This window comes from Apteryx rowi, unplaced genomic scaffold (genome assembly GCF_003343035.1).
Source record: "Apteryx rowi isolate R43461 unplaced genomic scaffold, aptRow1 scaffold_880, whole genome shotgun sequence".
Classification (NCBI taxonomy): domain Eukaryota; kingdom Metazoa; phylum Chordata; class Aves; order Apterygiformes; family Apterygidae; genus Apteryx; species Apteryx rowi.
Window position 1 is genome coordinate 62,508 of NW_020451183.1, and position 26,556 is coordinate 89,063.

At 34.6% G+C, this 26,556-nt stretch overlaps 1 protein-coding gene across 7 annotated transcripts in view; it reads left to right on the forward strand.

The window, feature by feature from the left end:
- The window catches only part of ARHGAP5 (Rho GTPase activating protein 5), a 50,802-nt gene that overhangs the window by 16,034 nt on the left and 8,212 nt on the right, over nt 1-26,556 (forward strand). For 4 of the 7 annotated variants that reach the window (XM_026090908.1, XM_026090909.1, XM_026090914.1 and 1 more), the window contains 4 exons: nt 9,235-9,382; nt 20,968-21,045; nt 22,628-22,759; nt 25,050-25,155. In XM_026090908.1, coding sequence (XP_025946693.1) covers nt 9,235-9,382; nt 20,968-21,045; nt 22,628-22,759; nt 25,050-25,155 — 464 coding nt within the window. Of the gene's footprint in view, nt 1-9,234; nt 9,383-10,212; nt 11,186-20,967; nt 21,046-22,627; nt 22,760-25,049; nt 25,156-26,556 lie in introns of those variants that run through there. The other 3 variants (XM_026090911.1, XM_026090912.1, XM_026090915.1) reach the window with 3 other exon arrangements.

Sequence of the window (26,556 nt, forward strand, 5' to 3'; positions counted from 1 at the left end):
TTGTCAAAGAGAGAGACAACAAAAAGCAACTTGACTTTTTTTTTGTTTTTGCTTCACAGCTTGCTATACTTTCTATTGCTTTTTGAAAGCCCACATAGGATGCACTTGTAATGTTCTTGATATGCAGTTTAACTCCTTACCACTTTTTTTGTTTTGAGGAGTTTGAGATGGGGTGTTTCTGGGTGGGTTTACTGCATGATATTGCAGAAAGCTCTTTATAAAGCAGTTTATACATAATTGTCAGTGTTTCTGCACTTCGGTCTTCAGTATGCAAAGCAGTATTCATCTGGACACAGAATTAGCCTATGTAAATTTTACATTTAGATTTTTATTTTTGAATTATGGTTTTCTAATTTGTGACAATTACTTTAAACTTAAACACAACAAAAGTTTCTCAAGTGGTATTTACTTTCCTCTTGGAGGTTCTGGAAAATATCTTGAGAGCAAGCCTAGAATGAGAAAACATTTTAAAGTAGTGAGTTTCAAAAAAGAGACATTACCTTGCTGAAGGATACTCATTCTGTCACAGTGCTTTCAGACCCCAGTCTCCCAACTTACAAGATGAGGAGGTATAAGGAAATGGGCACTGGGACTGATATGGGGAGGCAGGGGATGGATGAAAAGTAGTTGTAGGATTAAGGTGAAAAAATGAAGGGAAGGAGACGGAAGAGTGGCATGTAGCTGGATGGGTAGATAAGAGGAGGGGAGTTTTGGCAAACAATAGAATAGAAAAATGACAGTTCATTTTACAATTCCAAGATTAATAGCCCTAGTTTGACTGGTCCTTTATCAAACACGTTTGTATCAAACTTTTTTTAACCTAATGTGGACACTTGAGATGTTATTAAAGGCAGAAATAAATATTCAGAATTGTTCTGCTTTTTGCTATTCAGAAACAAAAATAAAAATGTTTTACTTTGGAAAATACAGCAATGACAAACCTGTGGCAAGCAGACAACATTACTTGCAAAATCCTCTAACATTGCTTACTACCAAAGGAAATTAGAGAATTTAAAATGGAGGCCAATAAGTAAGTGTGCTTTGGCCTGAATTACTAGTCCATTGTTGTCCGTAACCCCGTAAGCGTTTGTGTTCTCACATCTCATTTCTATATACCAATAGGCAGAGCTGGAGGAACTGTTCTTGGGCTCTGTTTTCAATTATTGCAGAAATAATTGATCTGAAAACTTTTTATTATTCTCAGTACTCTTTAAAACTCCTCCAGAACTTTTCTTTCTTCTCCATTGATATGGAACTTCTTACAGTTTCCAGTTTTCACCCTTTATTGTGACAACCCTCCTGCTGAAATGGTTTTTCCTTTTCTGGTGTCTTGTTAGCTCAAAACAAGTAGAGTATGGTTGCTTCTTATTCCTTGACCTGTGTTATAGAAGACTAAGGAAACTTGTAATTCCCTCTAAAGTGAGATTTGTGAATGAACATGACTGAAAAAGTGTATTGCAGATAAGATCATAACAGTGTGTCATATAATCTTGATGTTTGTTGTTCTGTACTAGAAGTAGCTCCCTGATACAATTGTGTGATTGCATGTGCCTTTTTCATAGTTGCAGTTATTGTCATTTTAGGGTCCTTTGGYCCATCCTTGTCCTCAGTAATTTTCAAATGATGGGGTCCTACCGTATAGCGCAGATGTTCAGTAGTTTGTGAATGCATGCTTGTTTTTCATTAGTCCATGACTCTGTCCTTTATATTGTTGAATATTGTCCTATTTCTGTCTCCAGTTGTCATGGTAATGTCCTATATGTTGCTATCAAATGCTGTTCGAAAGTCTACACTGGTAACACCAGCTGATCACTGGATTTTCTTTGCCTCAAGAAAAAAAAAATGTTTTCAAAGGAGAAGGTAGTGAATCACTCTAGCATAGTCTAACTTGTGATAGCCCACCTTTATGTTATTTTATGTTATTACCATCTTCAAATATTCTGAAAAACTTGTTCTCTAGCCTTGCATATACTGTTAACATGTGGAGCCTTAACCTTTTTCTGGTAGAAAAGTATATGAAGAAAAAAAAGGTGGTGATGGGGAAGCAGGCTGGCTTCACTCATAGGGCTTCTTAGCCAGGTTGGTGTGGAGCACCCTGTGCTTGAGGTACTATTGTACTTGAAAGCTTTCAAGTGCATGTTGTGTGCCAATATTTGTAAAGCTATGATGTCCCTTTTCTTCTATTGAAATGTCTCTGTCAAATTTTCTCATGTGGAAGAGCACCTAGTTCTTTGTGCTGTTATTCTTTAAAGTATCTCGCAGATGAAATATATTTTCCAGAGTGAATTCTCCCTTATATAAACATGCTTTCCGCGTTTGGCTATTTGTACTCTGTGTTTAGTTTCTTCAAAGGTCTGTGAACAATGGTAAGAGAACAATGTTCATATGCAACTTTACCTCTACTCTTTCACCTTGTCTAATTTGACCTTTCCAGCTGAGATATATACCTGTGCTCATTCATCTCCTTGTATTTTTTGAAAAGTACAAATAGGAATTGCAGTCATAAGTATTAGGATAATGAAGTTCATGAAAGAATTCTAAGGAGCTCTAGAATAGAGTAGTATTGTGCACTTGTCCATCCCGGTCTCTTTAGAAGCAGCAGTCTTGCAAGGCACGCAAGAAATAATCTTCTCTTCAGTTTAATTTGTTGAGTTTGGAGGTGTGGAGCAACAAAAAGGAAATGCAGGAAATTTCAAGGAGTAAAAGGGTAGTGAACATTCCTAAAGGATAAGGATCTTGCTGGAGGAAGCCTTCTTACATCTGAGACAGGAGGAACTTTTTCATGTACAATAATCCAAAGCTGCAACTTTCACACTGTTTATGCATTGATACCACAAATATTTAGGGTACAAATCTCAACTGCTTATTGGCTTTTTCATGATTCTCCCTGTGTTCTCACATGTAAACAAGTTTGGTAGAAACTATATATATATGTATGTGTATATAAATTTTTTTTACAGTTAAATAACTGAAAGTTGTCTTTGACTTTAGTCTTAATTTAGTACTTCTCTGTACAGCAGGAAGACTGTTTTTATTGCCTGTTTAGTCTGGGAATCTATAGCCATGCAGAATAGTTACAATTATTACCCATTTAAATTATTATTAATATCCATTTAAATTATTAAATTATTATTAAAGTATCACCCATTACAAATATTACCCATTTATTGAGGTATTACCCATTTATTGAGGAATTGAGGACTATTAAAAAAATATAGCTGTCATCTTTTGAACACCTTTTGAAACAGGTTGTTTGCCTAATTTAGATTGATTTTCGTCCCCCCCTACCCCCCAAAAAAGTGTGTTTGTTTCAGTTTTCACACACACCTCTGGAGTTTTTCCTTCCCAGAATATCAAGAACAGCAAATATCTTGAATAAGTTTCTGCAAAGGGGAAGATAGACCCTCATCTTGAAGTAAATTCTGCAGGCTTCTCCCCCCCCCCTTCCTTGTGACAAATATTTATAAATACTACTTTATAAAGTTTGTAGGAAAAATTAGCTTGTAATACATCTCTAAAAGTAGGAATCAGGTTAGTATGGGTATCTTTCACTTTTTTGTATGGAAGAAATTATTCAGTGTACTCCTGAAAACAAATCCTGATGACAGAGATCCTGTAATCGATATTGTAAATTATCTGATCAGAATAAATTCAGTGAGAGTTCTTTGACATGCCATTTTTAAATGTTATTAAATCTGAAAAAATTTCACTTTTTTGTTCGTTGACAAGTATAGTTTTATTAACCAAGGTCAAATCATCTTCTGGTTTTTCTGTTTTTTTTGCACTTACAAAAAGCTGTTCAAGTGTCCAGCTGTATTGACAAATTAAGTTTAAAAAATAACACTTTAAAATGATATGCCTTGTAATCTAGTTATCTCTTTTTTTGCAAGCAAAGAAAACTGATTACTAAACTGAAAATTTTTCCTTTATATTAGGATGATTCTAAAGTGACTTTAAATTCATCTGAAAACTTAAATCTCAGTATTTCAGCAAAAAAAGTACAATAGCACTTACATGAATTCTTAAGTCTCTTACTCTGACGTGTTTTAAAACACTGAAATAGTGTCAGGAACTTATATACCACATATGTTGATCTTGGTTTAAATAAGACTACGGTAAGAATGTGACAGAGGATCAACTTGTATTTTTGTGTTCAACTGTTTTTGTGTAAACAAACTCAATGATTGATTTAGCAAATTACTCTCAAAATTTTCACTACATATTCTAGTGTGACTCTTTTTTTTCCTGAGGAGTATGAGAAAAATCGAAATATGTACTTTAAGTTTTCATCAGTTTAGCCATTTAGACAGCTTATATTTGGAGTCATCTTATTGGGCATCTATAATTTAAAAATTACTGTAAAAAGCAGGAACTCTAAAAGTTGCAGAAGGCATGTGGGGAAGAATGAGAGGGTACGATAGGGACCATCATCTGCCTTATTTATGAAGTATTTTAATAGTCCTAAAAATATTGATTTTTTTCCCTCCATGACTGTAGGGATGACTGAATGCAAATGAAGCAGGCAGAAAGTTTCCTTTATATTAAAAGTATGAGTGAAATGTGTGGGAGGTAGAGGAGGAGTGGCTGAATTCCCCTTGGATAAGCAAATGATGACAGGAGCCCTGATGGGAAACAGGTGGGGGGGGGGAAAAAGAAGGAGCATCTCTCTTAAACAGAAAGAACTTGCTATAGTAAGTGGCTCTGCTGTAATGAGGTTTGGTTGTCAGTTTGGAGGGTTTGTTAGTTTTCTAAGTTGATTTTGAAAGATAATGTTTAAGTGTATTGTACTCTCAAGTCTCACAGCTGGCTGAAGCCTCAGACTAGTTTCTCTCTAGATGAGCGCTGCTTAGCGAGTGGTGCAACCCATGGTGGAAATGGTGGAAAACTTGCTTTAGCACAGCTGCCAGTTACAGGAAATCAAATTTCACTCAGCCCTGGTGAGGCCACACCTGGAGTAGTGTGTCCAGTTCTGGGCTTTCCAGTATAAGAGAGAGATGGAGCTACTGGAATGAGTCCACCAAAGGGCTACTAAGATGATGAAGGGACTGAAGCATCTCTCCTATGAAGAGAGGCTGAGACAGTTGGGACTGTTCAGCCTGGAGAAGAGAAGACTGAAGGGGGGGGAATCTTATCAATGCATATAAATATCTGCAGGGAGCCTGTAAAGAGGATGGGGCCAGACTCTTCTCAGTGGTGTTCAGTGACAGGATGAGAGGCAACGGGCACAAACTGAAACACAGGAAGCTCTGTCTCAGCATAAGGAAATACTTCTTTACTGTGAGGATGGTTGAACACCAGCACAGGTTGCCCAGAGAGGTTGTGGAGTCTCCATCCTTGGAGATATTCAGGAGCTGTCTGGACATAGTCCTGGACAGCCTGCTCGAGGTGACCCTGCTTGAGCGGGGGGGATGGACTAGATGATCTCCAGAGGTCCCTTCCAACCTTGACTGTCTGTTTGATTCTGTGAAATTTACAGGAAAACTGAGGATTTCAGCTTTATGGTGTTGAACTTGTGTTTTAATTAAGAAAATGAAACAGTGGCATAGTTGTCATACTTGAACCTTATGCTAGGATTAGCTAACAAAACTTTTGTGCTGGTTCTTGGTGCCTGACTTGGTGCCTATTAGCACTTTGTTATTATGAGTCAGGAGGAGCATATAAAACTCTTTGACTGTGCCCAAATTAATGCTCACTATATTCAATATTAGTGTCATGTGCGGAGTGGGTGTATTCAGCTGAGCTGTCTGTTGAACTAAAAATATCAGTAACAAAATCATAATCTCTCCAYCTAAATCTAGAAATTTAGAAAAATTTCAGCTTTTTCAGGTACTCCTTAACTAAATGAATAGTTTAATGTTAAACAGTGGTTTTTCTTCAAATGTTGTTTCATTAAAGAACTTTTAAAAGTTGATTTTATGTGGATAAAGTTTATGCATGTTGTTATCTTGACTAGCTGATTCAAAAGCTTTGTGCTATGATTGATGGAATAGAGCAGCTGACTGCTATTTTCCCAGGGCAGGAGAGAGGGATTGAAAGTTAGCTCTTACTAAAGTTTATTTTTGGTGGAAATAAGAGCTGGACTTCTTTCTGAAGTCAATTGAACAATTTGACAAAAAGCAGGTTTTTTGCACAGTAACATGTCTTTCTGTTCAGAACTAGTGAATGCTTACAAAGTCTAGACATACAACTTAAGGAAAGTATGAAAGTCTCAAATTGGGAAATAACATTTAAAAAAAATTAATTTTCTTTTAGTGCTTCAAAGTTGTATTGTCAGTTTGTAACAGTATTTTTTGTGAAGTGCAGATTGCATGATTTGAAGCAACCATTTGATTTATGTGTCATTGGAGAGTTTACCCACCGAGAAAAGGAAGTACTAAGAGAATTTAATACGTACTGGACGAGAGAGAGAACACCAATATGTAATGGCAAATAGTAAAAAAAAAAAAAAAAAAAAAAAAAAAAAAAAATATTGTAGCTTTATGTCTATCTGACAAAGGTCTGATTTTATGTTTATGGAGTAGCCCTCCAAGGATCATCTCTTCTCCTACTCTCTAATTTTATGTGAGTTATGGCTTTTTTTTTCTTGTTTTTTCTTTATCTTCTTTAGACAAATTATCACTTCCCAGATTGTAGATCAAACTGACTGTTTCAGGTAGACAGTTCCCCCAGAACTTCCTTTTTTGAGGATGTATAAGGTCATATTTGATATCTGTCCCTTAAACCTATTCCTCTAAATGTAGGACAGTCATTAGAAAAATATTCTTTACAGACATATGTGATGTTTCATATCATATTCAAGTATTCTACATAAACAATAATACCCATTACTGTTATAATTGTCATAAGTTCTGAAAAATCCTAGTTTGTCATTTCATTAACCAGATAGCTTTTCACTTGCACCAACAAAATTTGTTTATATTTAATACATGTTATTCTAATATTATCTTAATTGGAGAGGTGGCATAGTCTTTTCTCCTCTACTGGGTCTGAGATCTGTTGTCTGAGTGTCTGTCATGTTTCGTTTATTCTCAAATGGTGGGCATGCACACTGAACACTTTGGAAGATAGTCATTTCAAGTTGTTTTTGCTTTCTTCATTATCTTGATGCAGATACCTCTAAAATCATCTTCCATTCAGCATTTGTAACAGATGTCTTCAGTGAGATTCGCATATTCTTTAGATTCAGCTTGGCCCCTTCAGCTGCTGCTCATCAGAACTGGATGCATTTGTTGCTTAAATAAATTTGATCTTGTCACTAAGGAGAAAATGGCCTAGAAATTCATACCTTTAATAAGCTAGGTTGAATGCTGGGGACCTGAAAGCAGGGGACTGAGGAAGTGAGAAGGAGGGAAGTGAGAAGGAGGAAAGACATCTTCTTCAGAATGAATTAAAGTTATGCAAAGAGTTGGCTATTGGAGAGAATGCTTTTAGAAGCTGTTTGCTTTAGCCAAGAAAGTTTATCTTAAACTTTTATCCTAAACTTTTTTAGAAGTTTATATTGAATTTTTAGTTACCATAAAACTTGGAGAAACAAATTGCTAGAGGGCAATTTCTAAAGTTTTGAAGAACTCAGTAATCTATGTTCCTTCCCTCTCAGTGCTGAACCGTTTACAGGAAGGCCAAATTTGAAATTTAACTCTTAATTTTTGTTAGACTTCTGTTGCCCTGGTCAGCCATGGGTACTCTGACTGCTGAATTCATGGAGAAGAAACCCTCTTGGAAAAAACACATCATATAAAAAGCCTTGTTAAATTAAGCTATTAAAAGGCTTTGGTTAATAAATCTTGTTATCCAGTTTGGGAGAAGTTCCACATTGCTGCTTAGGTAAATGTTGGAGAAATGTTCTTAAAGTTGTAGTTTCCACTCTTTCCCCATAGAAATACTTCTTGTACTCCTCATAGTTGTACTTCAGCTTATTATTTGCCTTCTCAGTGGGCAAGTCAATCATGAATGTGCACCTATCTAACTTCAGGTTCTAGGTAGTCTGTAAAGACTGATTAAGTAAATTTTATGTTACAAAAATCTGGAGGGTGAGCCATTCTTTTGCCCAAAGAGATTGAAATTCAAGACTTAGAATGCTTTCAGAAAATAAATATGAATTGGATAGAAGTCTTAAGGTGGAAAACATAGTAACTGTTGGCATATTCTTTTAATTGTTAATTGAAGTGTAATCTTAGGACTGTTCTGTGTTACATCAAGACAGTTATGATGAGGAATTATAAAATATTGGGGAGAGATTAAATTTAAATCGACTTTTGTGCTTTTTGGTTTTCTGCTATTTGTACTATTAGGAAGTTGACTGAATAGCTTTTATATTAAAACATAACTGCTTTTAACTAATTGTTTCACTGTGTACAAACCTGAAAATTAAGTGCTAGATTTCATTGTGTTTATTCAGTTTTCATGTTCAGGTGCTGTGCAGCCAATTTTCATCAGCTGACTGTTTTCATCAGCTTTCAAAGATGAAACATGCTGTCTGATGCAATGTAATTCCTGTAGTCATCCAAAGTGGAGTTATTAGTTCAACTATGAAAAGTCACTCTCACTTTAAAAAAAAAAAAAAAAAAAAAAAAAAAATCAAACAACCAAAAAGCTGTTTATCAAAAATACTAAGATTCATTAGGTGCAAATCTCCTTCTGGCTAAAATCCTAGACCTGTTGCAAAGCATTCATACTTAATAGAAGTATATGCAACATTTACTTTCAGATTGTTTGCTGTGTGTTCTGCAACATTGTGTTTCTAGGATAGTTGCAATATAGAGATTGTTTAGTATCTTTAATAAAAAAAGAAGAGACTCTAAAGTTTTGTTGAGAATCTTTAACAATCTTATTCTAAAATTTTCTGTAGAGAAATGGTTATAATTTGGTTCATGAAGATTTCTTTGTGAATGGTGCTGAACGTTAATATATGAAGACTAGTCATAGCAACTCTAAACAAGTAGGATGTTTTTATTTTTGTCCCTGTTTTGTTTCAGTTACTACTGCACTGGGTCATCCCATTCCTTATGTGATGCAAAAATGACCAAATCTTTTAGAAATGATTTGAGTACTTTTTACCTAGTGTATGCTATTGTAAAAGTACTTTTATTTTTACTTAGTTTGCCATAGAGGAAATTGCATGTCCAGTAGATGGGTGATCTGTTTGTTTTTTACTGAATGGTTGCAATATAAGTTAATTACAATATTACTTGTGTATTACTTAATTATTACTTAAATAACTCTGTTTTGTTGTAGCAGAAAAAGAAAACAAAGGCATTAAATCCTCCAATCCGTAGAAACTGGGAAAGTAATTACTTTGGCATGCCCCTACAGGATCTGGTTACACCTGAGAAACCCATACCTCTGTTTGTTGAAAAATGTGTGCAATTCATCGAAGATACAGGTAAGATAGCGTTTTTGGAAGAAAGAGCTTGCAATTACATAACAAGTAATGCCTCTCATTTTGTGTTTTTAAGTACTTTTAGAATGTTATCTTTTAGAATGTTACTTCTAGAATGTTAAATTGTTGTGGGAAAAGCCTATTTTGAAAAGGGAATAATTTTTGTAAATTGTATGCTTAATATGACTTTGTGATTGTCTTTTATCTTCATATATACAAATATTTGATTTGCCTTTAATGAACATTTCAGATTTAACATTTATGTAATGTAATGTTGAGAACTGACTTTGCTTTCTAACCCCAGTTGAATTTTAACCCAATGGCATTCTGATCTTGCATTTCTTGCCATTTCCAGTATATTTTATTTAATATATTAAAAAGCTCTGAAATCCACTTTTTCCAAGTTTAGAAAACAGGTATTTCATACTGTTTAATCAGTCAAGGGGTTTTCTTTTTTGCTGGTAAAGTTAGACTTGCATTTTAATGTGTTGCAAAAGCAGAAAAGTTTCTTCTGTAAATATTGTGCCTTGTATAAACAATGAATTCTACATGAAAAATGCTAAGCAATTTGTGTAAATTCCAACTTAACATCTGTGAGGATTTGCTAGTGTTATTGTGAAAAACTATGAAATGTGCTCTGTGAATGTGTGTTGGGTTTTTGTTTGTTTAATACAGTGTGGTTTGTGGTACTTCATTTATTTTATAACTTTCTTGGTCCACTGCAAGTAAAATATTAATGCATATGTTTTCATATTAAGGTGCAGTTTCACAGTATGCTTCTCATCTTTCTTCTTTCTCCATGGTCATGTGTTTGATCCCTCTCTTGCTTTCAGTCTGTTTACTATGTGGCCATGAGGCGAGTAAGATCTCATCGTGCTAATCCAACAGAGAAGCCTGCATTTGACAGTGGGGAATTCTTCTGAGGTTTGGGTGTGACCTCTGTGTGGTGTTTTTCCACTTAGTGTATAGATCTTGCTTGCTCTGAAGTTGCATATTTGCTAGATTTGAAGCAAGGGAGAGAGTAGAGATGAATGGTTGGAGCTGAAGAAAGAGCAGGGCATTCTCTTTTGGTGGGTGCATGCTATTAGGTATAGCTGAGCATAAAATAAAGTACTTTTTGTCAATGTTTTTTTAGTTCTGTAATATGATTTTGGTTGTAAGGTGACTGTTTTAGCAGGAGTAAAACTGAAGGATTTTCTTTCTTTAATTAAAATTCAGTTTTACTGCCATGTCTAAGAGTAGTAATTCCAGAAGTACTACAGGTGGTATGCCTAATAGCTGTTTCTGAAGACTTATATACTGCATTATTACAATAAAAAAAATTGGTGAAACCTCAGGCACTGATCTTTTGGAAGTCAGAGATGTAAGTATAAATCTACCTTTAACCTTTATCTCTTATTGATTCCTTGCCTGAAGGTAAGAATTTTTTTTCCCCCTCCCTTTTGTTTTCCTTTTCCTCACCTGACCCAGGAAAAAGTGGGGAAGGAGAAGGAAGGGAAAGGAGTAATATAGTGGTATAGATCACTGTAGATATATCTTGGGTTTGCTGCTGTCTGTAGAGGGGGAAAGAAAAGAAGGGTGAGTCATTGTCTCAGTTCTGGTGTTCTTTAAAAATGGCTAATGTGTTCACCAGTGATGTTGCAGTAGACAAAATGATTTTTTGAAGAGTCTGTAGAATCGAGAAGTAGCATGTTAAGCTTGAGAATGTTTAATTTAGTAAGAATACTTTCAAACAACAAAATTATAAATCCAGATCTAAAGAAAATTGCTTAAATGCATTATTGTCTGTTATCCATTTTGACTGTGTGGTAGACTTTCAAAAAGTCCAGTATTTAATCTCAAAGGTTTTGTTTCACCAGCTCATGGGAAAGAGAGAACTATAGTAGCGTGGGAACATGATTACTCTTCTTTTTTTTTTCCTAAATCATCAAATAACTCAATCAGCCAGAAGACTTAACATTTTTATTCTCCTCTAATGACCTGTCTTTGAGGTATAAGATGCTTAGTCAAGCTGCTGACTTTTTCAAACTGCCAGGGTCTTCTCAAAAGTGCTGACTCAGGATGTGCTGCTTTTCTTTTAGCTGATTGCTTGTATGTTTTTCATTGTGGAATGTTGCTATGCAGGTACTGAAAGCAGGAGAACTTTTAATTCTAGCTATACCTATAAGCTGCACAAATACTGTGCATTCTGTATGCTTTGTGTGTGGCTGTTGGAAGAGTAGTAGTTGTCCTACTGTTTCACTTGGTAAAGATGAAATAAAACCTCTCTTTTTGAAGCATGTCACAATTTTTTTTTTATTCTCCTACATTGGATTCTGTGCAAGAAGTTTTTGATTGCTCTTTTCAACTCTTATACTTCGCTGTGGGAGCTTTGTTTTTGGTATATCTTAATTTTATACTGATACTATATTGAAGGAGTGGTAATATTCTGTAGATTTCTGGTGAGATTCAAACCCTGTATTGAAGTTGTCCCTCCTCCTCTTTTGGTAGAACCTCTCTGGCTTTGAGAGAGGAGAATGTTCCAAGGGAATGTTTCACTTGCATGCCTTCATATCCTGTACTGAAATAGAATGACAGCATTGATTTTGGGACTGTCTGATAGTAAAATCCACGTATACAGCTTTGGATGCGATTGGTCTGAAGAAGGCAAGCCAGGATCCATTAACTTTCGACTAAAGTCCAGGATGCCATTCCCACTGTCATAAAGTTACTGTATCAGCTCCTTGGCCCTGGGGAGTCATTCTGCATTTCAGCTGTCCTTAGCAAGTCAGCCTGCTGTCAGTACTAACTGAACCTTCAGACACACCAGCGTTTAGTCTACCACAACTTTGCTGAGTGTCCTACTTTTCAGGACCTGTCCTGTCAGAATAACATCTCCCCTTTCTCTTGTCTGCTGCTTTACATCTTTTTGAACATGCACATGCTCAAAAAAGGAGATAACCATCTTTCTTTCAGGGTTGCTCCCCAGAAAGTATTGGTGTAACTGTTTTCTAGTAATCACTTTTCAATACTCTTTAATCAAGGACTGCAGTCTGTTCCAACTCTACTTGAATGAGGCTAATCAATATATTTTTATTATACTTCTATACAGAGGACTTACTTGTTTAGTTTTTTCTTTTAAAGTACTTTCATGACATTCAGATCCATGAAGAGCATAGCTTTTGGGGGGTTCTGGTTTTTTTTTGCCTTGTCTTGTCTCTTTCTCAGCCATGTTCAAGGCTTTGGAATTGAAAAGCATTTTCAAATCTCAGATTTGACTAGATCAAAATCTCAGGAGGTAAAGCTAGCATTTGATTTGAATGCCTTAATTTTTTCATCATATGCAGAATTTTTAAATTCTAAGAGTATGAAACATCAGATTACCATTTTTGATAAGTAGTCCTTAAACCATTTGTTTGTTGTAATTCATTTAATCTTCAAGAGCTGCTTGTATCTACACAAAATTCAAGCAAAGGTTTAGGTTTCGGGTTTGAAAAGTAAGAAAGTCTTATTTAAAACACATTTTGAAGCATAATGCATTTCCTGTATTTTGCTTATACCTAAGCAATATACTTGTGATGTTTGGTGTTAGCTTAGTTCTAATCTTATAGAGTTCGGAAAATGTGACTTGTAAGGCTTCTAAAGAATTTTTTTAATTCTTGAAGTCTTTTACAAATTAGGAAGAAACAGTTGCTGTCTTGTGGTCAAGTCTGATATGTAGCTGCTGACATGTTGTGTGCCTCGGTTCTCTGAGGTGATAGTTTTGATTAAAAAAAAAGTAGTTAAAGGCTCTAAAATCAAAATAATTTTGAAATAAGGTCAAAACTTTTTTTTTTTTGCTTATTAAAAAGAACAAAAAAGAAAAGAGGTTTTGTATGTATAATCTTTACCTCAGGTACTCTATACTCCAAAATTATTCTTTCTTGAAAATAAGTCCTCAGATAACCTGGATGAAACTAGAGGTAGGGGAGCTATTGGGGAAAAGCAGGTTTTGGGGTAAATTTCTGTTTGTATTATCACATATAGTATGTATTGTGGCTGAATTGCAGGTTTTGTGTGAAGATATGGTTAATCTCAAATTGAAGGGGTAATATTAATTTTTAAAATACCCTATGTCCACCTCATGAAATTATATAAAATAGTGCTTTGTACCCTCTCTTCTGGGTTGTGACTGAGGTTAAAAATAATGCAGTACAGAACATGGTTTTCTCTGCTTTGCATTGGGTGCTCAGATGGGAAGATAAGATAGGAAAGTGTCCTTGAAGGTTCTTCAACGTAAACCTTAAAGAAAAAAGAGCATACAGAAAATGCCATCAAGTTTTTCTGTCTTGTCATACTGTTTTGGAATAGTTTCACATAGAAAAATGTGTGCCTTAATAGAAAAAGGACAATCTGGAAAAAGTAAGGAGCTGAAAAACTTCTCTAGCCTTTTCTGAAACAACACATTTTTCTTTTGAAGGAGCATATTGATCCTGTGCAGGATGAGCAGAGATCTAGTGGACAGAAGGGATCATAGGTCAGGACACTTGTAGACTTTTTTTAATGTTTCTCTTTAGGTTGATATTTTCCAGGAATAAGTTTTATTCTGAACTGATTTTTTTTTTTTTTTTGAATCAAATAATTTCTGTTTTTCAAAGATGATCTAGTGCTTGCATCCCCTTGAATTCTTTCTTGGATGGCAGTGGAAGTAGAAACTCTGAGGGAGGGAAATGGTTAATCCTTAAGCAGATCCAAAACAAATAAGCAGTAAATTTATATTACAGCCTCCATTTCAGCAGCRAAGTGTACTGTTGTGATACTACTARTACAGAGCAGGAACAGCACATACTATTTCTTTTGTTAGAATGTATTGATTTAAAAAAAAAAATGCAACACCATGTAATTATTACCCTAAATTTAATAACTCTGTCACTTCTGGGTAAGGAATAAGGAAGGCTTGGCTATATCATAAACAAGTTTATTTGGATATTAACACATTGTCCATGATCATAGGAAAATGCTTAATTTATCCAAGATTTAAATTTTTGACTTCCTTGTAATTTAGCAGAATGAGTAATCTGGTTGTTAGAGCTCTTTCTTATAGGTTCATTGACCAAGATAAAATAATTTTGTAACTCTCAGGTAAGTAACTTAGTAGTGGTGAACTATCAAACTTTGCACTAAAATATTTACATATAGTGCTTACAGAAAAAACTACCTTCTGGTAAAGATCCTGTGATCGTATTTGTAATTTTTTACAGAAAATAGAGATTTTTATATCACTGATGACCTGGAATAGTGTAAAAGTTGCTGATGTTTGTATGGTGCTGATGTTTGTATGCTTTTACCTTTGTTACATTCTTCTTAAATCTGTATGTAACTTGCTAATGAGGGGGACTACTTAAACTAATTCTTTGACATTAGTTATTTTTCAGTTATGGTCTTCCAAAAGAATGTTTTGGTGATACAGTTATTTTTGGTGTATTTTGCTGTTTTATCCTGGTGGACTGAATACAAGGTCATTTTGTTACATCACTTGAAATAAACTTTTCAACTACATTGGTGTTCTGCAAGCTAGATTTATGGAAATGTGTTCAGCAGAGAAACACTGTTACCAACAAAACTAAAGCCCTGTTCTGCTTTTTAAGAAAATCATAGTGGCTGTTCTTGTAAAAAAGCAAATGGTAATTATGATAAGAGGCAAAAAAACCCTTAGCTTTTAATTTTTTTCAAATTCTAGCCAATGTAGGTCATAACACTTTTTAGTATATTTTATTTTTCCAAATTCATTTATCTAAACGTAGGCAACAGAATTGAGATAAAGAAAACTTTTGAAGCCAAACTGTTCATTAACAATATCAATATCATGAATTATGACTTGAAATTCTGTGGCACTGCAGTTCTTACGAATTATCATGTAGGCAATAAGGAGGATAATCTGCCAAATTTCTCTAATATTACATGAAAGTTGGATAGCTACCCAGTCTCAAAAGTAGTCAGATTTGTTTGAGACAAGAACACAGGTTTCTGAGGGCTTATTTAGTGTTTAACTCCAACAAATATAATGTTTATTGCCCTAACGTTATTGGTATGATTGAGTTTTATATTTCAAAACCATGTAAAAATATCTATTGAATGTAATTCCATTTATATTTAAGTATTTTAAGTGTAAAAATTTAACATATTTATGGCAAGTTTATAGCTGGAGTGTTTTGTTATAGTTGTGTAGTGACTGTTTCATACTGTTTTACATACCACCAGTTTAGTTTCAAGTACTGTTTACGTGTGGGTTTATCCAACAGCAACTGTTACTTGTTATTTGTAACTTTCCTAGACTTTTAATTATTTGGGTTAAAATTACTCATGCTAACTGATAAGTCTCTTTTTTTTTCTTGTGTTTTTAAGGTGTTTGTTTCGTTTTTTCTCTCTTGGTGTTGTGGGTTTATTTTTTGTGTGTATTGTTAAGTGACTCGGATGCCCTTGTAGAAATATTTGGTGTAAATGACTTATTCAGTTTTCTTTACTAAGTAAGGAGGCATCAAATTACTATTATGAAGACTAGCTCAAATTTCACATTTCATAAATTCAGTGCTTGACTCTGTGCAACTGCAATAATAATATTTTAATATGCTTTTTTGGGCTTTTGAAAATAGAGAATTCCTGTTGTGGTAGAATATTGATAGCAATGTGCCTCAATGACAAGAAATTTTAGATTCAGTATTTTGTAAATAACTGTTAGTAATAATATAGTGTTGACCTTTTACATGAAACAATTGAAGAAAGAACTTATTAGAAAAAATGTATTTTTAATAATTTATTAAGTTATTTAATTTATGTGAGACAAGGAAGGCCATAAAGTAGGAAAAGCGCATTTGACAGTGACAAGTCTGTTTTGATGTCTGATGGAAAGTCTCAGAGGACAGCTATAGGTGAAATCAGATGTTGTGTACTTTGTATATGTACCACAATTACTGCTTTTGAAGTTTCATACATTTTTGTAACACTGTTAAAGTTGCAATTTCAAAGGTAATTTGAGTAAGAAAACTACTGCCTTCTCTGAATTTCCCTCTCATCCAAGTTATACCCAGGTCCCTTATTTCCAATGAATATGCCCTGAGGCCAGATTTTGATATAGAAGGGGACAGAGCAGAATTCAGAGAGAGAGGAGGGGGTAGAAATAGGGAAGGAGCTGTGTGAGTGAATGAATTATTGGAGCCACATTAGGTAAAAAGATTGGTAAATAATTGAAAACATATTCGTAATGGTCCCAAAATCCAGAAATTCAAGATGGATTATCTCTTTCCTCTTTCCTTTTGTTCAAAGGGCTGGAGAGAGCTAGAAACTAACTTTAACAGTCAGTTCTGGGCAGTATTGAGAAAACAGAATGGGACAAGAGTAGCCACTCCCTTAGCCCAAGTGTCTGAGACCTGGCATTGCGAGGGTACAGTTTCATAAGATGGGGTAAACTAGTGTAACAGCCAGTAACCTCCAAAAGGGGATGTTTCTCTCTTGCTGCATACTTCTGCCGCTCTTCATGTCAGGTGGTTGTTGGACCTCTCTGTAAATCAGTGGAATTCACTATCTTAGAATATTGCATCAGCAAAAATGATCAGAGTCCTGCTGTTTAGTGTTACATCTGATTAGTTAAGGATCAATTAAGTGTCAAAACAAGTGCAAGGCAGAGAGCAGGACTATGCAGCTAGGTAGAAGCAGGGCAGGAAGCAAGTGAAGAACAGAAACAGTGAGTTATGAAGCAGGGAGTTAAGACTAACATCTTTCAGTCATAATGATCAGTTAAGTTGGCTCAGGTGCCCATGAAGGTATATGGCTAGCAACTATATGTGGGCTGTGATTCTGTGATGGGTGGTTCTGGACAGGCACAGTAGAGTTAGATACCATTACAGTACAAGGTTTACCGTCATCAAGTGAGCAATCCCATAATGGGAGGATGAGTTAATACACTCAAGGCCAGGGCTGCTGTTCAGGGGAATGTTAGACAGGCTGGAGGAATGGGATGACAGGAACCTCATGAAGTTCAGTGAGGACAAGTGCAAAGTCCTGCAACTGGGGGTGCAGGGATTAAATGCCTTCAATGGTACAAGGGGACTGACTGGCTGGATAGCAGCACTGATGAAAAGGGTCTGGGGAGTAGGCTAAACATGAGTCAGTAGTGCATCTTGCTAGCGATGAAGGCTGAGAATGTATTGGACTGTACCAACAGTACAGTAGCCAGTACTTCAACAGAAGTGATTATTTTTCTGTAGTTGGCACTTGTTATTATCTCATCTGAAATACTGGGCGTCCTAGTTCAAGAAAGTTTTTGACAAACTTGGGTGAGTCTAGCAGTCACCAAGAGGGTCGGGAGCTGGAGCTCATGACCTGTGAGGAGAGGCAAAGGGTACTGGGCTTGTTCAGCCTGGAAAGAAAAAGGCTGAAGGGATACCTAATTGTTGTCTTCCCATAGGTATGAAAGGTTACTGAGAAGATGGAGCCAGGCTCTTTAATGAGGCACGTGGCAGAAGACAATGGTCATTGAAATAGGTCCTCCAACTGGATAGAAAGGAGGGAAAAAAAAGGAGGATTATTGAAATGCTGGATTAGGTTGCCCAGAGAGACTTTGAGTTCTTTGTCCTTGGAGGTTTTCAAGACCAGACTGGATAAAGACCTAAGCAACCTCGTCTGAACTTAGTGTTGATACTGGTTTGAGGAGGAGGTTGGACTAGATGACCTTCTGAGGTCCCTTCCAACATGAGTGAGTTTGTGATCACCTCAAGATTGGTATAAGTTTGAGTTTCAGTATTTAGGACACCCTTTGTGTTTTGCAACTTTGGGATTAGTCAACAGGGAAGAAACCCTGCCCAAAGTCAAGTGGATGAGAAACAGGCATCAGTTGTGTTTCCTAATGTAAGACTGACTACCTGATGGATGGAGGAGGAGCACACACATTAATATATTAGTGTGTGAGAATTGCTGAAAACTGTAAACAAATGTTTTGAAATAAATATTCATGAACACATGTTGTGCACTTGAGCTGTATTGCTAATTAAGGTATCTCTTCAAAGGGAACATCATGGGAATTATGTAAATAATTTCTAAACAATGAAGATAAACCCAAGATGTCAATGTCTTTCACAGAGTACTTCTGGTTATGCTGCCCCTCTTTGTCCTCTCCCTCCCTCCAGGCCCAAAGCAGCCAAACAGTGAATATGCTGGGGAACAATGAAATTGAAGTATCTTCAGATCTGTCATCCATTTGTTAATGAGATAAAGAATGCACCTACCTTTTCTTTGACAGATACGGAGAAAGTGAATTGCTGTTTGTCATGTCATATTAATTGAAATGTTTTATTCTTTTTGTCAAAGTGAACATGCCATGAAATACGAGATTAAGAGTAACACTTCATAAAAAGGTTGAGAGCTTGTTTAATAGTTGGTTAATGTAAGTTGTAGAGCTATTAATTCAGCTTTAGACGAGAGCTTCCTGGTTTTGGGGAGTCTTTCTAAAACTACTGTTTTTTTTTTTTTTTAATAGTGCTTAGTGTTTTGGGGTTTTTTTACGTTTCAATATTCTATGAATTATTTCACTACAAGAAGCAGTAGTAAAACACTTATTTTTGGTTTGCTTTTTGAGTGTGTGAATTGAACATCCCATGAATCTTTAAATGCTGGTGTTCATATGCACAGATTGAGAGTGTGTAGGTTTTTTAATGTGTTCTATGTAAGTGAATTTAGTGCTAGAGTTTTCTTACTTGAAAAGACTTTGGATTCCTTGCACTGTAATTACCCTGTGTATATAGGAATTATCATTCTGGACTAATCTGGCAGAGGTTCCTTTAGTGCTGTGTAGTCTGGGTAACATAGAGGTTAAGAAGAGGTGCACCAGGTTAATCTGCTGAATAAAGCCATGGAGTGTTCTAGATCATACAATTTACGAAAGTAAGTGTGGGAATGATCATCTCACCTGTTGTAGTGGAGCCTCATTTGTGAAAAGTTATTACTCACTGTAAGGCGATGAATTTCGCTAACACTGAAGCCATTTTTTGCCTTGTGCCCCCACAGTGTAATTCCTCGTGTTTTTTGATTGTATCAATGAGTAGTGCTCAGGCTTTTTGAAAGAACAGTTTAGATACATACTTACACAAGAAGACTCTTGGCTATGGATTTGGAAAGCTAAATGAAAGGTATAAAAAGGTTGGGTGTTTGGTTTTTTAGACAAAATATTCAATATTTACTAAGTCTTGATGGAGCCAGTAAAGAGAAGTGTGAATTGTGGGGGCATTAAAATGGAAAAATTAAATTGGAAGAGCAGATAGCCAGCAAATTAACTGGTGTAATATTCCTAGCAGCATGAAATAGTTAAGTGCTTTCTGTGCATTCTTCCATATCTTTGGGTATGTTAACAGGATTCCTAGTATCTCTTGGTAACTTAGGACACATACAGTACCTCTGTTGTCACCACAGTCTCTGAATGAACCTGGTAATCTAAGAGGCATTCAGTTACTAGGCTGTGATGGTAAAGAGCTAAGAAATTTCATAGAGCTCCAAAACTTGAATTTTTAGAATAAAAAATATACTGCTATAGAGACTTAGCATATAGCTAATTTTGCACTTGTAAAGGTATCTTGGAGAATTTTGGATCCATAAGCTGCTTGCGTTCCCTAATGGACTCTAGATTAATGAAGAAAAAGATCTATAGTAACAGTGTGATTAGTAGAATGGACCCTTTCATTCACTCAGTAGCTGTGGGCAAAAAAAGGTAGCAAGATGATAGGACATATAAACAATGGAGTGGAGAGAACGTGTGTGTGTGTGTGTGCGCACAGAATACGTGCGCATGCACACACACACACACAGAGGAAAGTATGGATATATGGGTAATGTCATTTACCTAGAATGCCAGTTGCAATTACAATGGCTCCAGAACACATAGTAAAACAAGGGAATGATGAAAACTCTGGAGAACCTCTGTTTCCTGAGGCTTCCTCCCCCACCCCATAAAGATAGGCATGAAAATTATGTGATAATTTACTTTAGAAAAGAAGTGAAGAAAAGCGGATACCAAACTTGTAAGAGTGATAAAAGGGAAAGTGCATTAGAAGATTCTTTGTTTTGTTATATGGAAGTGTGTTACTCCATGAAATTAATAAGTAAAAAATTAAGAATGATATCAAAGTAGTTGGTTTTCTGCAGAGGTTCTACTAGTATGTTATTGTTTGTCATAAGAAGTTGTTGAGCCTAAACTGTAAAGAAGATCTTTTAAATTTACATTTTTGTGGATATCAAACCCCAGAATTGTCATATTTAATGTTTTTTTAAAAAATGCRAATAGTAGGTGTGGTAGAGATCAGGAAGAGAATCATGAGAATTATTCCACAAACGCCTGCTGTCAGGTTCTCGACATTCTAGGACATGGTTTCCTCTGGTTTACACTGAATGGAATAGTGGACTCAATAGACCACTGATATTGTGCATTTTTGTAATCCAGTATCTCTGTAATGGTTAACATGTTTCTTTTTAGGCATTTACATTTATAGTCCTACTTTTGATTTCTGAACTAGTAATTATGACTAGCTTTGTCGTGCTCTGTAGGAAATACCCTTGTATATGAATTTTTTTTTCTTCCTGCTAAGGATTATGTACTGAAGGCCTGTACCGTGTTAGTGGAAATAAAACAGATCAAGACAACATTCAGAAGCAGTTTGATCAAGGTAATGATATATTTTATTATTTAAAGCCAAAACAGAACTTTGATTCTCCATAGATTTTTATCAGACAGTGCAATATAAATGAGTTGCACTTCAGATTGACTTTTATAGCACTGAATACCTAATGCCTTGGTATATTGTATTGGTGCAGTCCAGGTTATAACCAATGATGCAGTGTATAAACAAAGGATGGGGAAGATTTTTGTAGCCAGTTAAAGCTGGTTTTAAGTGTTGTTTGTGGATATCCTACCTAATATTTTAGGGTTTAAATGCAGTCCAAACTGCTCCTGGTTTTATCGGAGACCTACTCAATCAGATGAACCAGGTTGATCTTGTTTAGCATTTCTTACCTACTTAACAGGCATTTTTGTCCTGTAACCTCTCAGATTGCAACTATTAGCTGTCTAGCTGAAATGTTGCATATTAGGTTAGTAGTTCATAAGTTCTAGGCATTCATCATCTTTTTGTTTAAAAAAAAAGAATCTTGATACCTCCTTTAGTGAAATAACCTGGATTAACAGTTAAATCTTGATAATGAATTTCTAATAGAGTCTTTAGCATAATGCTAGAATATATTGGAATATGATTTGTAGATCATGCTGTTCATTTTGATATCTTAAAAGAGAGGGCCTGCATTATTTTTCCATCCTGTTTTCTCATTTAATTTATGTTCTTGATTGATCTTTCAAAAAAAACCTTAAAAATACTGTTGGATATTAATTATGAAGTTAAGTCCCTGAAAAAATTCTTCCTAGTAAAATTCTTACTAGATGATAGGCCAAATGTATAATTTTCATGCCATATTTATGCTGTTCTAGATCTGTTTTAGTGTGAAATGCTGGCTATTTTTCAATCACCTTAGTGCAGAATGTTCTAGAGTTTCAGATGGTTTGGACTTTTTGAGAAGTAAACCTGTTTTCAAAAATTCAACTCTGAAACATTGTGGTTGAAACATTTGGAAGATCTACAGCCTGTGATGCCTCCGCTTCTTGTTTTGGATTAAAAATTATGTAGTATTCTAAATTTCAAGTTTTTTAAAACTCTATTTACAAAACATATAGCTTCTGGTATTTGGGAATCTAGCAGTAAATTATATGGCCATGTGCAATTACTGGCATGTTTTGTTATCGGTGCTTAAGAGGCTTCAAATATGGCCRCATGAACAAGAAAGATCACATTAATTCTTCAAACTGATGTACTTTGCACCAGTTATTTTTTAAAAATTGGGGAAATGCAATTTAAAACTTATTATTGGGCAAAACTGATCAGTCAGAAGCCAGTTAAAGTCAAATAGAAAATCCTTAAAGTCCACATAGAGAGTTAAACAACCTTTACTTCCTAATCTTGTGCTGTGTGGGTTTTCTTTCTCTGTCAGATTTTCTCCTGTTTGATTACACGTGGATCAAAGTGATGGCAGTCGATCCACTGATGCACCTTTTTGTGTGCTTCTTAAAAAAAAAAAAAAAAAAAAAAGTTTGGCAATTTTCATTTTTGGTATTTTCAGTAAATTCTTATTTTTATAAAATACTGTGAGGAATGGCAGCTGTAGGTTTTGCTTACAGTGCTGTTTAATTCTGTTTTACAGATCGTAGTATCAGTCTAGAGTCTATGGAAGTGACAGTAAATGCTGTGGCTGGGGCTCTTAAAGCTTTTTTTGCAGATCTGCCAGATCCATTAATTCCTTACTCTTTACATCAAGAGTTGTTAGAAACATCAAGTAAGTAATAAACAATTTTGTCATTGTCTGCTTATGTTGTATTGATAGCGCTTACTATAATTTTTAATTCATTGTAAGTTGAAATAACTAGTTGCATTGAAATAGGTTTTTTTAATTGCTTAGGCATGTGCATTTTATTGATATCCTTAAAATTAATAGAACTATATGACAAAATAAGCTTATGGCATTATTTTTTCTAAGTTATAGTTTATTATTTCCCATTCTCCCAGAAGATTTAATTGGAGAAATCTGCTTTGTTCCATTATGTATTTGCTCTGCATATGATGAAAGCTCTTGGAACTGTGTTTCAGTTGTTAATAAGAAAAACGATTTTGCATTCATGAAATCTTACTTTCAAAGTAGGCTTTAGTAATTAGATGTGTCTGTGGAATATTATAATGTTTGTCTTTGGATTTTTTTCAAATTCTTTTCAAACTCCTTATAAGATGAAATGGTTAATTCTGTTTCTTACAAATATTTTTCAGACACTTCAACTGAAAAGATGACTTAATTGGTCCCTTTTTTTTTTTTAAGAGTATCTTTTTTTTTTTTTTTCCTTGGGATCATTTCAGGCAATTGCATTTGCAGCAAACTGTTTCAGAAGAACAGCTACGCATTTTTGTAGGATACAACTGTGACTTACAGTAATACAATGTTATCCTTTTTTGTTCAAAACATGACTATATCAGTGTAAATCTGAGGGTTGGGCCATGAACATACATGACTAATATATATTCTATTAGAAATTGTATATTTGTGGTTGATCTCCATAAAAATGTATTTGTGATACTTCTGAGATACTCTTCAAGCAGATCTCTTGTTTATTACAATTACAGTTAAATTTGGGKTTTTTTTTAAAAGCATATTGGTTGAATTTTAGTCAAAACATACAATAACTTAATTTCTGTAGAATATAAGTGGGATATTAATGTTTTAAAATGCCATTAGTATTGCTTTACAYTTCTATTTGGGACGTATTGGAGCATATCTAATGTCACTTTATGCCCTCATACACCAGATATCTTTTTAGTAATGCAGTCGTGCAAATAATTTTTAGTAAAATAGAGATGAGCTTGTATTTCTTCTACAATACGAATCATCATGGAATAGAAGTGCAAACTGCAGAATGTATATATAGTTTGTCAATGTTTTAGTGGTATTTTCCACAAGTGATATAATAGTAGCATTAGTTTTCTGTAATAATTCGTTTTACTCGTTTAGGTTTCAGGTTTTCAGAGATGAGTGGGAAAGGCTTTAATGGTTACATATTACTTAAGTGTAATATACTGAGCTTAAATAAGAATTGAAGTCCTTCCATTGAAACAAGCTTTTCTTCTCAGTAGGATAGGTCAAAAATGTAATTATGTACAAGAGGAATTTATGGAAGATAATTTTGAGAGAGTGAGCTATAATGTTCCTCTATATATGAATATTTGTTAGGATAATATGGATTCATCAAATCCTTATACCTATGCCTACAGCTTGGTTGCAGGAGAGTCCTGTTTTTCCCCCCTTTTTTTTTTCCACTGTAAAGCTCCTAAGTTCTAGAATTTTGTTTTTGTTGACAGATCCTGAACTCAGGATCTGAACTCAGTTGTTTCATTTCAAGTTACAAAATGGTATCAGCTTCTCATTATATATAACTTGATATCACAAGTAGCTATATTTGCTGTAATTTTTTATAATGTGGTATTTTATTCCATAGTCCTTTTCTTTGTGTGTGGCTTAATTACTCTTTGAGACATAAATAATATCCCTTAGGTCTGTGAAAATCTTTCTTCTCCTTTAAAAAGTATTTAAAATAGCTGCATCAGGCTCATTCATGTTTTTTATTATTTGACTAATTGACAAGCTTAAGATATTCTAAGTTCATGAGAATGCCTTCCTTCCCCAAGTTGTTTATAGAACTTCACTTTGGATAAATCTTACAGGATATTTTAAGTAGCAATGTTTTGCAAACAGACGAAAATCTAACAGGAAATGACCCTGTCACATTGTTATTTATCATTCTACAAGCCAGCAGTGAGCGAGTGAAATTATTTTCTGCTGTTAAACACAGATAAATAATTCTATTTAAATACAGAAAAATCTTTGCATGTATCGTTACCTCTTTATGATGGAGAACTTAATCTATACAACAATATGTAGTTAGGAATTTTATAGAATATTTTCTCACTGATATTTCTCTGAGGTTATTTTATATGTACCTTTATACTAGCAAAAAGATTTAGTAACACTTTATTCAGTCTTTCTTTCTAAATGTATGATAAAATGTCACTTATCTCTGTAGAGATCCTGGATAAAACAGAACGACTACATGAATTAAAAGAAATTGTGAAGAAATTCCATCCTGTGAACTATGATGTCTTCAAATATATAATAACACATCTAAACAGGTTTAGTATTTTTTTCTATTAAAATTTTACTTAATTTGTAACAATTGCAAACAAATATTTATATTAGTAACAATTAATGGACTATCAAAACTGAAAATTTCATTTTGCATTGTTCATCTGTTAGTGTAGATGTTGAAACTAGTAGTTAAAAAGGCTGATCAGAAAGGTCTCACAAGAAAATACTGCATATTCTGTTCTCTGATTTTATTGAAGTGTAAATATCTAGTATCATCACTACTGCATAGATGTAAGAATCTCTGCTATACCTAATAAAAACGTTGAAAGGATAAATGTACACCATGTTTGCAGATTTCTTTGAGGAGGTAGGTGTTAAAGTCATAGATTAATATAGGCTTGAATTGACCTCTGGAGGTCATTCCCCCCCCCCCCCCCCCCAATCAAAGTAGGGCCAGCTTAAGTCAGCATCTAAATACAGCACCAAAAACTGTGCTGAATGGCTAAAATGTAGCACAAAGCTATACATAACAGTAAAATAAGGAAAGTTCTGAATTTACTACTTGCCTTTTATTTCTAAGAACTGTTTTAAGAAAAGCTAATTGAAAATATGTATGTAAATATGTTGCTTGGAGTAAACATCTTCTGTTTGCTTCCAAAATCTTATCTGTCACATGGAAATCTAATGGTTCACACTTTAAAGATTGTTTCTAAATTTACTATAATCTCTTATTAGTAGATGTATACTATCTCATAACCTGAGCCTTTATGTGCACAAGTGTACAATATTAGATCATAAAAATCAATAAAAAGACCAGTTTACTCATGTTTCTTATTCAGCTGAAACAGGATTATTCTCTGAAATCCACTGGATCAGATTCCTAACAAACTTTAATAACAGAATTAGTATCACCAATGCTAAAACAAATGTAAACTTGTTTAGGAAAAGCATTGTTATCCAGTAACCTACCACTTAAAAAGTACTTAGTGTTTTTTCTATGCATTTTGAACAATTTTGTATAATATTTCAATAAGCTATTCATGATGTTTAAGTTGTTAAATTGTTCCAGACTAGTGTTTTTGTAGTATTTGTAATAATTTAACTTTGGACATTTAATGTACGTGCTGAAATATGGCCTTTAACTTTCCTATTCAGTCAACAAAGAGAAATTAGAGTGCAAATTTAGGTGCCCTCCATTGCAGCTTGTCATAATTCATGCATGATGAGAAGCTGTTTTTTTAGTGAAAAACATAGCTCTTCTACACCACTGAATCACAATGTTCTACACTATTATTAAATTTTATCTAATTCTTGGTAACAGTCTTATTCATTGCTTTATCTCTAGCGTATAGTCTAGAGGGAAATTATACATAGAAAATTTGATAGAGGAAGAAAAACTCTTTGGTAAAATTATTGAGCAAAATCTGTATTGTAATTTTACCCCT